Raw genomic sequence first — 12,690 nt, 5'->3', positions numbered from 1 at the left:
CCGACCGCCCATTCCCCCATAAGAGTTTCTCGAGCCGTCAACGTCATGATGAGACGCCTTTGATAATTATCCCTTTATTAAATAGGGAGTAATTATGGGGGCAGTTGAGGAGGCCAGAAGTGACATGGGCCGGATATGACCCGCGAACATGGCATCCGGTCCGAGCAGCTGGGTTCAGCCCATAAAGAAACACTGCCATATGGGCCGAACGCGAATAGCCCATCAAAGATGACCAAAACCCACAGAGGAACGGGTCCAGATCTAGCAGTCCATTAGTGTTTGTAAGTATCTATAAATATGAGAAGTAATGGATAGAGAAGGGGATTATTCTGTTGAAGTGTAAGAATTCTAGAGAGAGAAAATGGAAATGAATTCCTTGCATCTTCACCTGGGTAATCTCTCGTTTCTCGTTTCACTCGACCTCAGTAACAACAATTTCAGTGCCTATCTACCAAATGAATTAACTCATCTGCGGTCGATTGAAATTCATGAATTTTGTGTCCAACCAACTTACCGGAGGAGTACCATCGTGGTTGGGTGCCTTGGCTCAACTTCAGTATTTGCTTCTTACTAGCAATAGCTTTACAGGTACCATATTATATGCATGGTTAAAGCTATATATATAGATATATATATATATATATATAGATGAATTTTATACATGGAAAATGATTAATTTATATATTACTGATAGGGAAAAATGTAAACCTACCCTATCCTCGATAAGATTGATTAGATTTCATTATCAAGGATAATGAAATCTGACGTGGTTCAACAGGTAAGAATAATCCTATTATAACTGAATAGGTTTAAAATGATTAAACCATATCCCCGACAAATCTGGCAACAAATCTCCTATGATTTCGCACAAGTGGAAGATAAGATCAACCATCGATATCAGCGAAACGATTTTGATTCCAATCGACAGCCATAAATAGGGCACCAAGCCATTAAAGAAGGTACGATGTAAAAACTATTATTAATCCCTGCCTTTTTTGTAGACCTCTATGACTAATTTGATCGTCGGAGAGCTCTTGGCAGGCACCACACCGGTGCCGTCAAGGTTCATCGATCTTCTTTCTTCCTTGCAGGAAAACGGTATCGTATCGGACTGCGCGAATTTTAGCCTCAACAGTTGGCGTCGTCTGTGGGAACGACGATTTCCTTGAATTAATTAATTACTCGTTGGGTATATACGTTTACAATCCGGTATGGTTACCGAAGGAACACCGTCGCAGGGATCTGGTTAAAGGGTAGAGTCGGGTGAAAACCTGGACGTCCCAAACGACCAGGCACGGCTTGCAGCGTTGGAACTGCAGGTTCAAACTCTGAGTCAGGGTATGAACCAGTTGATCCAGCAAAATGCAACGCTCTTATAGCACTTTGTTCCACCGGTTCAACAAAACTTTCCAGGACAAGATCTCTCAAATCCAAACGGAGGTAATGGGAATCTTGAAGAGAAGGATAATCACCCCCCCCCCCCCCCCCAAAATAAGACTGAAGTGGAACTAAGCCAGGTGGGAACCCGACATAGAGAGGTGGTTCACCCATCTCTCCCACGGAGTTCCCGACCTCCTGAAAGCATAGCCTTTTGTCTTAAGGAAAAAACAAAGAAAGTTACCCATCTCGACTTACAGATCAAGGATCTCAAGGGGAAAATGGAAGATGTAATGCAGGCTATGAAAGGGAAAGGTCTTGCCGCCGTAAATGACTTGGTACAAAGGACCAACCTGCCTTTCAGCCCCGCCGTTATGAAATGTCTACTACCTAGCAAATTCAGGATACCCTCGTTCGAAAGCTTCGATGGGACCAAAGATCCCCTCGATCACTTGGAAACTTTTCAAGCTCTTATGCATTTACACGCTGTGCCAGATGAAATCATGTGCCGAGCTTTTCCCACTACACTTAAGGGATCAGCGAGAGTTTGGTTCAACAAGTTGAAGCCAGGAACCATCAACACCTTCGAAGAATTGAGTAAGCAGTTTGTGAGCTACTTCATTGCAGGTTAGAGGCATAGGAGGCCGGTTACCTACCTGTTTACCGTGGAGAAATAAAAAGAAGAGTCGATTCGGGAATACATAACCAGATTCAACGCAGAGATGTTGCAGGTAGAAGAGGTGGACGACAAGGTAGCTTTGACCGTTTTCATAGGAGGACTCCAAACCTCCAGATTCTTATTCTCCTTATCAAAAGAACCTCCCACCAGCATGATAGAGTTGCTGGTCAGAGCGCAAAAACACATCAACGCTGAAGACACCATGAGTGCACGGAAGGAAGGAGAGGACAAGAAGAGGCCAGCCCCTCTTGCCAGGGATGAAAATAATACCAAATATAAGAAATCGTTCTTCAGCCAAAGCGACAGCACATATCATGAGAATGACTCAGATGAGTATACCGACTAGAAATTGTCTCACGCCTGGAATTAGCCTTATCAAGTCATTCACAATAAAGACTGGGGGCATCTTAGTTAATCATTTTAAATGGAGGGTAACTCCATCACGTGTTATTTTGTTTTTAATAAGACTTGATGCAATGACGGTCTTTAATAAAATTCCTTTTAGTTTATACGTGCAGTATTCCCATACTATAAGGGATAGTAAATGAGTGTCCTGTATTACAAGGACCCGGGCTGAGTGAATCCCATAATCCGTATTCCCGTACTATAAGGGGTAGTAAATGAGTGTCCTGTATTACAAGGACCCGGGCTGAGTGAATCCCGTAATCCTTATCCCCGTACTATAAGGGAATAGTAAATGAGTGTCCTATATTACAAGGACCCGGCCTGAATGAATTCCATCATCCATATCCCCGGACTATAGGGGATAAGTATCATGTATTATCAGGACCCGGGCTGAATGAATCCCGTAATCCATATCCCCGTAATATAAGGGATAATAAATGAATGTCCTGTACTATAAGGACCCGGGTTGGATGAATCCCGTAATTAATATCCCCTTACAATAAGGGATAGTAAATAAAAATCCTTTATTAAAGAGGTGAGCTGAGTAAAACTCGTAAAGTTCAATTCACTTACTAAAGGGACGAGCTGAGTAAAACTCGTAAAATTCAATTCCCTTATTAAGGAGTGAAACTCATACAATTTATTCCCTTATCAAAGGAAGAGTACTGTTCCCTCGGGTGCCAAAAAAATAAAAAATACTATTCATGAACAGTACCTGAGGGTACTGTTCCCTTGGGTGCCAAAAAAAAAAATTCCTGAGTTACTATTCACGTGAATAGTGCCCGCGGGAATAGTACCCGCGGGTACTGTTCACAGGGGTTGAAAAAAAAAATCCTGAGTTACTATTCACGTGAATAGTACCCGCGGGTACTGTTCACAAGGGTTAAAAAAAAAAAAAAAAAATTATTGTTTATTACATTCCCAAAGCTAGACGTGTAAGCTTGGAAATGGAGGGCAACTGATAGGGAAAAATATAAACCTACCCTACCCTCGATAAGATTGATTAGATTTCATTATCAAGGATTTGATAATGAAATCTGACGTGGTTCAACAGGTAAGAATAATCCTATTATAACTGAATGAGGTCAAAAGGATTAAATCATATCCCTGACAAATCTGACAACAAATCTCCTATGATTTCGCACAAGCGGAAGATACGATCAACCATCGATATCGGCAGAACGATTTTCATTCCAATCGATAGCCATAAATAGGGCACCAAGCCATTAAAGAAGGTACGACGTAAAAACTATTATTAATCCCTGCCTTCTTTTTAGACCTTCGTGACTAATTTGATCGTCGGAGAGCTCTTGGCAGGCACCACACCGGTGCCGTCAAGGTTCATCGATCTTTTCCTCTCTTCCTTGCAGGAAAACGGTATCGTATCGGACTGCGCGAATTTCAGCCTCAACAATTATATTTCAGGCTCCATACCACCCACAATCTTCAACATGTCATCGCTGCGAGTAAATAATCTGTCAAGAAATGGCTTGTCTGGTAATCTTCCTGTGGATCTGTGCAATTAGCATCCAAAACTGGAAGTGCTTAATCTATTTCTTAACGAGTTTAATGGCTGAATTCCGTCAAGTCTATCTAAATGCTCAGAACTTCAGATTTTAAGGTTGGACGTCAATAGATTCAGGGGACCCTTTCCTAGAGAGATTTGCAACTCAACAGTGCTTAAGAAGTTGTATCTTAGTGCTAACTACTTGAATGGTACATACAAAAACTTTACTGATATTTCAGTTTAGTTCTATTATATATTATTATCATAAATTATTATTTTTATTATATATTATTATGTTTTTTTTTTTTGGACAAGGATTATTTATATATTAGGGTAAAGTGAAAAAAAAACCCATCAGCTATATCTAAATTTGCAAATAATCTCCCTGAACTATGTTTTGTGCATAAAACCCCCTAAACTATCACATTTAGTTGCAAATGCCCCATTGTCTTACCTACTTTTCATTAACTGACCATAATACTATTTTTTTTTAAATTACACTTGATATATTTTTCTTCATAAAATAAATTATGAAAAAAATTCATACTAATTTGATGAAATATTATCCATTAAATTTACACAAGTTTGCCATTAATTTTTAAATTAATTATTTAAATAAAAATTTTAAATAGAGAATTTTGAAACAATTTAAGTAATTTCTTAATTTTCATGAATATATTGCATTAAAAAGAAGATATTTTTTATTTACGTAATTTATTAATTTTTCATGAATATTGTTTGAAAAAGAAGATTCTTTTTTATACTATTTTTTTTTTTAAAGTGAGTATAATAAGTTTTATTATAATAAGTTAATCATTTTAGAAAATGATAGCTACAAATTTATTTTCTTTCCATTTTTATAATCAATTGATACTAATGATAAAATTAAGGTAAATGGTATAATTAATATTTAAATAAGAGAAAATATAATAAAAAAAAGTAATTTAATAAGAAATATCAAATTTAATAACAAAGGGTAAAATAGTCTTTTGTGATGGATTTGTCCTTAATTGTAACAAATCAATAGTTTAGGGAGACAATCTTTAGTTCAGGGGGGTTAGTTGCAAAATGTCAATAATTCAGGAGGATTTTTTGCACTTTACCTATATTATTATTATAAATTATTAGTATTATTTATTTATCTTAGCAAAAAAACTCATCCACTTTATTTCCTGTGTGAACACGAATCCTTAATTTTTTACTTTGAACATCCGAAGAATAATACCACAAAACTGCAAATTTTTTATAATGACAAATTTTAAAGAAAAAGAATATTTATCTGAGCCAAACACAATGAAAATTTATTACCAAGGGTAAATTTTTTTGCAGGTGAAATTCCTCGGGAGATTGGTAACCTTGTTAATCTAGAGGAATTAAATGTAGGGCAAGCGGGACTCATTGGTCACATGCCATCTTCTATTTTCAGTATCATTTCTCTTAAACTGCTTGATTTTGGCAACAATAGCTTAACAGGTATAATTTCCTTCTTCCTTTTATTTTTGCACATGTGGTTACCTTTTCTTACACCAAAACATATTCCTTTTTGTTTTTTTATTTATTTTTTGCAAATAAATTTTCATGGATTTGTTTTTGAGTTAGGGGTTAGAAAGTGAGATTTATCCAACTATATTTATATAAGTCAAATGTATATAATTTTGCATTTATGTGAGTAGGAAAAGACTTCAGTCATTATGCCTGATGTCATTTCTTACTTAAATAAATAAAAGATAAAAAATAAAGGAAAAACTGACTTTTATTTTCAGACACATTATCATTTTTTCTTTTTTATTTATATTAACAAAAATGAGCCCGAGCAGAAGGCAGATAAAATAAACTCAAGAAAACATAGCACCACAGAACATACTAACAGATAAACATAGGAGAAGAATAGCCCACTTGGCTTCTCATTCATTCAGTCAATATATAGATACAAAATACATGAAATTCAAAGCAGTAAGTTACGAGTCCAAAACTAACTCTTATAACTAAGATTGAATTCCACTTTAAAATATATACAACAGCGTTGAGAGATATATGGAGTTGACTTGAATCTTATCTATTACGTACAAGGCTCCATTAAAAAAAAAAAAATAAAGAAAAGAAGAACAAGAAGACGAAAACAATAGAGCCAACACCTTTTCTGTTTGTTTAGTGATTATATCTTACTGTCTGTTCATGGTGTTTGGTTAAACTTGTCTAATCCACAGAATTGAATTCTAATAAACAACACTTAATCTTTATTTATTTATTATGTATTTATTTTTTGCATTATGGCAGGTGTAATACCACAAGAGATTGGCAACCTTCGCAATATGGAGCGTTTAGTATTACATTTCAATAGCTTTAAAGGTCCAACTCCAGCAACAATCTTCAACATCTCAACACTACGAGTGCTCTCATTAGTGGCTAATGACCTTTCAGGCAATCTTCCATCAAGCATAGGTCATACACTACCCAATCTCGAAGGGCTCTATCTCGAAGAAAATTACTTTAGTGGAACTCTTCCCCCCTCCATATCAAATGCCACAAAGCTCACTCTTTTATCACTCGTCTCCAACTCCTTCACTGGTTCAATTCCTCACTCACTTGGTAACTTGGTACAATTCGAGTCTCTAGGCCTTTCACTGAACAACTTCACCACTGAATCTTCATCTCCGGAACTGAGCTTCCTCACTCCCTTGACAAACTGCAGACGCTTAAGAACATTGACAATCAATTGTAATCCTCTAAAGGGCAGTCTTCCGGTGTCCATTGGAAATCTCTCCACTTCTCTCGAAATGTTTGTTGCAACCAACCGTGGAATTGTGGGCAGCATTCCTAGTGACATTGGTAATTTAAGCAATTTGACATCCTTGTATTTAGATGGCAATCATTTGACTGGGCTTATTCCGACAACCATCAAAGGGTTAAACAAGATTCAAAGATTGCATCTTGATTACAATCAAATACAAGGAACCATTCCTGATGAGATCTGCCATTTACTCAACTTGGGTGAGTTAGCTTTGAGTGAAAATACTCTGTTTGGTCCCATCCCTGCTTGCTTGGGGAATGTTACTTCTTTAAGATATCTATATCTGGATTCCAACAGATTAAATTCCAGCTTACCAACAAGTATGTGGAACCTCAAAGATCTTCTGCGGTTGAACTTATCCGCGAATTCTCTAAGTGGTCATCTACCTCCGGAGATTGGAAGTTTAAAGGTAGTGAACCTGATTGATCTTTCAATGAATCAATTCACTCATGATATCCCTGTTAGGATATGTGTGCCCTAGCATAGCAAATTCTAATTTAGGATTGTAAAAGTCATGGTTTCTTATCTGAATATTATTATTAAAGCATTATACAATTGGGGAATGGAATGTATCATTTTTCGATTCTTTATGGAATTGATTGTGTCCGCTTGATTACAAAATATATTTATATATGTATGTAATGACAATTAATACTATGATATAAATTAGTAATCATAAATGGTTTAAAGTCTGTAATTATGGATGGACATTTAATTAGTTAAGACTTAAACCGAGTTCACAATAGACTGAGATATATTGCGAGAGCTGTCGTATGCAATTGCTCTCTATCACAGTCATGACTTTTGACTCTCAAGCATGAGAGAAGTATAGACTTTTTTATTAATTAATAATTACTTTGATTTGTTCGGCGGATACCTCGGGATCCTTAGATCGACACTTTGGATAGTTATGTAATTAATTATTAGATGTCTATATTCTCAATATTTGCATCAGTGCTATTGGTATTTATTTTGTTTTGACCCACTTACCAAACGAAAGAAAGATAGCCATACTTAACAAACCGAGGCTAGTAACACCGAGTCCTTGCCAGTGTCCAACCTTGCTCTTTTCAAAAACCCAACCAAGAAAAATCTATATGATACTAATTTCCTTCATAGAAAAGTTGCCTTTGGGAAAGTTTTATCTAAATCTGAATGTGAGGCTCTTCATCTCAACATTTACGAACTCTTTGATGCCATAGGATTGGGAAAATATGTATCTATGGATGTCTCATTCTACCCTCGCTTAGGTCGTCTCTTTTATACACATCTTGAAAGAATTCCACATTCTCTGAAAATGGAGTCTTTTGTTGGGGGTACTTCCTTCACCCTAGACATTCCTACCATTCACTCCATTCTTGACTTGCCTGAAGGCTCCATCAAATACTTTACCACATTCACATGGTATCAAGGGGAGGGATTCAATGAGCTTGAGGCCGTACGACAAATGAGCTACAATAAGTGGATCACAAATACTCAAAAAGTTCACGCCAAACAGCTTACTTTGGAAGCTCGGGTCATTTACAACATCATCATGTATAACATCCTTCTATAATTCGGAGGTCACTCGGATGTCTTAGATATGGAGGCCTTTCTCATTTGGTGCATCCTTAATGGTAAGAATTTTAATCTCATTTTTCTTATGTTTCATCATATCCTTGACTACCAACAAAGTGAAGATAAGTATCTCTTTTATGCCATGCCATTGAGTTGCATCTTTCTAGCAAAGGGGCTATTCGTTAATCGTGAAGTGAAAATGAGTCAGGGGCCTCGAAACAAACTTAAATCGACCACTCTTGGGTTAATGGGGTTTAAGATGGACAGTGAAGGGCATTGGTACAATCCTATTGAGAGGGCTTGGATGAAGCTTTAGAAAGGGGAGAGCTTTGAGACAATGGGGACTTTCTTGTCCTTCCTAATATTCCAGCCCCTGCTATCCATGAGGATGATGATCATGATGACCCTCCTCCAGTTGATCCTCCTATCCCTATGCCACCTCCACAGACCGATCCTGCTATTCTCGAGCTCCTCACGCAGCAAAATGCTCTTCTACATGAGCATATCAACATCTCTTGCCGGACTGAATCTAAAGTCAATGATTTGGCCTACTGTATAGACACTATTGAGGGTGATGTCGACTCCATCAAGACGAATCTCGAGGAACTGCGTATGGCTGCCGATCTTCCTCCCTATTGATGATTTCTACGACTTACTTTCCTTTATTTTTCAGTTTTTATTTTGCCTCTCTATGCTATGTTTTATTTTTGAGGATGAAAAAAAGGGGGAGAAAATGTAGTTAATGTTTGTTGACAATTGGTTTATTTTGGTGGTGTTTGGCTGAAGTTATGTTGATGTGTTGTTGATAGTTTCTAGTTGTTGACACAGGATTATTTTGGATAGACTGTTTATGTTGATTTTGGATAGACCGTCTATTTTGACTTTGGACAAACTATTTATTTTGCTGACACAGTTCATGACTATTGTATTCATTTTCTAAATGTCAATGTTGGTCTCTATATGATTCTCTAGATATACCTATCTGTAAATTTTATATACAATGCATAAAAATAGGGGGAGACTTATATGAAAAATGCCTATTCCCAATTGCAATCTTAAATTGTCTTTAATTACCTGCTATGAAGAACAAATGAGCATAATGATAGGGGGAGCATGTTTAAATGTAACTCCACTTATTTCTAAAACACATCAGTGTTTTGTCATCATCAAAAAGGGGAAGATTGTTAACCCTAAGACCAATTTTGACAATCACAAAACATTAATTGTGTTTTAAGGACTAACATTTGCCTTGAGAACATATAACAGGAAGTCTAAAAGTGAAATGGAAAACAAGGAAAGGTAAAGCCAAGCGTGATACATTTTACGTGCTCCAAAGACAAAAGAAAAACAAGTCATTCACTTCCAAACTTCAAAGGTGAAACATGGAGAAGATAAGTAATCAAAAGTGGCAATTCAAATGGGTAGATAGGTTTGGGGAGTGCCATAGATTCAAATGTTAAATTACTGTATGAATGTCATGAACCTCACACATCCTAGGATCATGATTTAAATGGCATCATATATTGTTTATATAACCTTGAAGCAGAGGAGGAGGATGAAGGCTCACAAGATCCATAACAGAGAGATTTATTTTGGCCAAGAGACATTTCGGCCAACTGAATATGATGGTTCAACCAACCGATTAGGGTTTCACAGAGTATATAAATGTATCAGTCAACTGAAGAACACTCACCGGCCGACCGACAAGAAGGTTTCATGAAGTCCCAAGAGCAGTAACTTTTAACAATCATTTCGGCCGACCAACGAATGGGGATCAACCGGCTGACGAAAGGCTTTCAGCCGATCGATGATGCTTCATCAGCTGACCGATGCATAATCAACTTCAAATCAAGCGGCTACTTGCGAACTTGGATTATTGACACCTCATCTCCAATAACTATATTGACCTCCTCACTCTATCAATAAGAGTTGCAGCTTGTGTTATCATACATATCTATTGAGAGCAATTTAAAGAGCATTCAAGAACTTCATTCTAGAGCATTCAAGGCAATCATTTGATTACTCATTCCATATCTCTTATTCTCTCATATCATACTAGAGTTTGAGCTTCATTTCATTCATATACTTACTCTAGTTGTGAGCTTACAATTGTAAATCTATCTTGAGAGTGAGAAATTCAATCTTGTATTTTATTTACATACTTGTAAGGGTTGGTATGACCCAAAAGAAGCCTAGGAGAAGGGTGTTCTCCTAGCAAGAAAGAGAAGCAAGGGCTTGCTTCATGTGAAGGTCGCACTCCTGCTTCAAAAGAAATCTCATCGTTCTCCACCATAAAGGAGAAGCTCTAGTGGATTGGGAAGTCTCAAGAGGGATCTTGAGCTGAGGAATAGAATTTTTCCGAACCTCGCTAAAATCTCCGTGTCATTGTTTGCAATTTTTTATCCCTATCTCTCTTACATTTATGCTTTGAATTATCATCTATTTTAATTGATTATTGTATAATTGTTTATCTCTAGTTGAAATTGTAAATTATTTTTAAAAATTACCCATTGACTCTATTCACCCCCTCTTCTAGAGTCAATTAGTGTTTAACAGTATGTAACACATTTATATGTAGATATATATTTATGTTGGGGTCAGATTATAATTATATATAGAATTTGTGGTTATTATGCAAATATGTCTTTCTTGTCTTTATATATAAACCCTTTTATGTTTAAGGTTGACTCCATCTGTTCTCTCTCTCTCTCATGTAAACTTGTACATGTATATATATATATACAAAAGTATCTTTTCACTTTTCTATCTTCTCACTCTCATTACCTACTTCAATAGCTACCAATGGACCATTTTTCCAATCACATTTCTCTCTCCCAAAAACTCCTTCTTTTCTTCAATTAATCTTCTTTCATCCAAACTAATTTTTAGTATAAATTTTGGGGTTTACTATTGATCTGTGCATCTCTCAACTTCTTTCATCAAAATTAATTCTGGTAAGTTTAATTTTCGACCAAATTAATCACTTTCTTTCTCTTTTTCTCTCAAACTTTTTTCTTTTTATTGATGCAAATCTATTTCTCTCTCAATTTTTATTTATTTATTTATTTATTTTGTTCCAGATCTGTTAGAATAGATGTGAAGTACCACCAACAAAAAAATAATAATAATAAAATTAAATTAAACGAGCTATCGAGCTCTCAGCTCGAAGCTCATCAAACATAGCCGAGCCGAGCTCGAACTAAATTTTCTAGGCTCGACTCGAGCTCGAGCCGAGCTTAAGCAGCCTATTACCTAACCGAGTTGAGCTCGAGCACACCATTACTTGACTCGGCTCAGCTCGTTTATAGCCCTAATGAAACATGGGTATAATTGACATTTTAACATAAAATTTAACATCTGTAGCTTGGTTTACTGTAACAAGGGAGGCAAAAGTAATAATGGCCGAACCCTCCATTTGAGTATAATTTGACAAAACATCAAGGAAAGTCAGTCTAATTTACCATACATTTATCTACTCAACTCTCATTTTCTGTCTCTAACTCTATCTCGCGTGTGCAACTCTCTATTTTTTAATATTTTCTAACTCCCACTCACTATGTGTTTCTCTAACTTCTCTTTCTTTTTCTCTTTCTAAATCTCGCTTTCTTTAGGTTTGCTTATGCTATTAGATGGTTTGGGATCGTGTGGTCTCGATCAATCAAAATATATGTGTCATGTTACGAAAATGTTAAATAAAAATGACATACTTAGTGACATGGCATATCCTAACTGACCAGGACCACATGTAGTTTCCTAGTGTGTGCTATTGGTGGTAAATGTCTTGTTTAAGGTTGTCAATATCCTTAACCTAAATCAAAGTTGTATTAAATAAAAAAAGTAGTCATTGTATTTCTTTCTAGGATTGATCATTTTGCTAACTGATCCAGGTTGTGGTAGCTCTCCTCTTCCATGATGCTAGAACTTCACTGTTAGAGGTTACTCGTCGATGGAGAAAGCACATTTAAAGCTAGTTTTTGGTGGATAAAACAGTATGTAGATGGTATTTGTATCAGATTAATTAGATTGATCCATCTACGATATGTACTAGTTACAAGATTGCTTGTCTGTTTATACTGTATGTGGCTAGATTGCCTTTCTTTCTGTGATCAGATTAAGCAATGAGTTGTATATATTGTTGGATTGATGTAGAATATGGAACGGAATGATTAGTATCCACAAGGTGTGATGTTTACAGTTATGGCATTATGTTAATGGAAACATTTACAAGAAAAAACAAACTGATGAATTTGCTGGAGAGTTGAACCTGGGTAAAGGACTCGTTACCCAATGCAGTAATTCAGGTTACATTCCAACTCGCTATCGCCAGAGGAAGAAGACTTCACTACAAAGGTGCAGTGTGTGTCGTCCATCATG

General features: G+C 36.4%; 1 protein-coding gene across 1 annotated transcript; it reads left to right on the top strand.

Annotated features, from left to right (window-relative positions):
- The first annotated feature begins 488 nt into the window (after positions 1-488).
- Positions 489-8,955, top strand: LOC132279304 (LRR receptor-like serine/threonine-protein kinase FLS2). The gene is made up of 4 exons (XM_059781236.1): positions 489-588; positions 5,298-5,441; positions 6,246-7,229; positions 8,687-8,955. Exons 1-4 carry the CDS (start codon positions 489-491, stop codon positions 8,953-8,955), a joined length of 1,497 nt encoding a protein of 498 aa, XP_059637219.1.
- Positions 8,956-12,690: the final 3,735 nt, after the last annotated feature.

This window comes from Cornus florida, unplaced genomic scaffold (assembly GCF_030987335.1).
Source record: "Cornus florida cultivar Cherokee Brave unplaced genomic scaffold, ASM3098733v1 CherokeeBrave_3.0.0_Hap2_Chr01, whole genome shotgun sequence".
NCBI classification, from domain to species: Eukaryota; Viridiplantae; Streptophyta; class Magnoliopsida; order Cornales; family Cornaceae; genus Cornus; species Cornus florida.
This window is presented reverse-complemented; position numbering and strand designations above follow the sequence as displayed.

Coding starts and splice junctions, on each gene's coding strand:
- LOC132279304 (XM_059781236.1), top strand. CDS start 489: ATGAATTTTGTGTCCAACCAACTTACCGGAGGAGTACCATCGTGGTTG. Junction 5,442..6,245: donor TGGCAACAATAGCTTAACAG/GTATAATTTCCT, acceptor GCATTATGGCAG/GTGTAATACCACAAGAGATT. Junction 7,230..8,686: donor TGATATCCCTGTTAGGATAT/GTGTGCCCTAGC, acceptor CTAATATTCCAG/CCCCTGCTATCCATGAGGAT.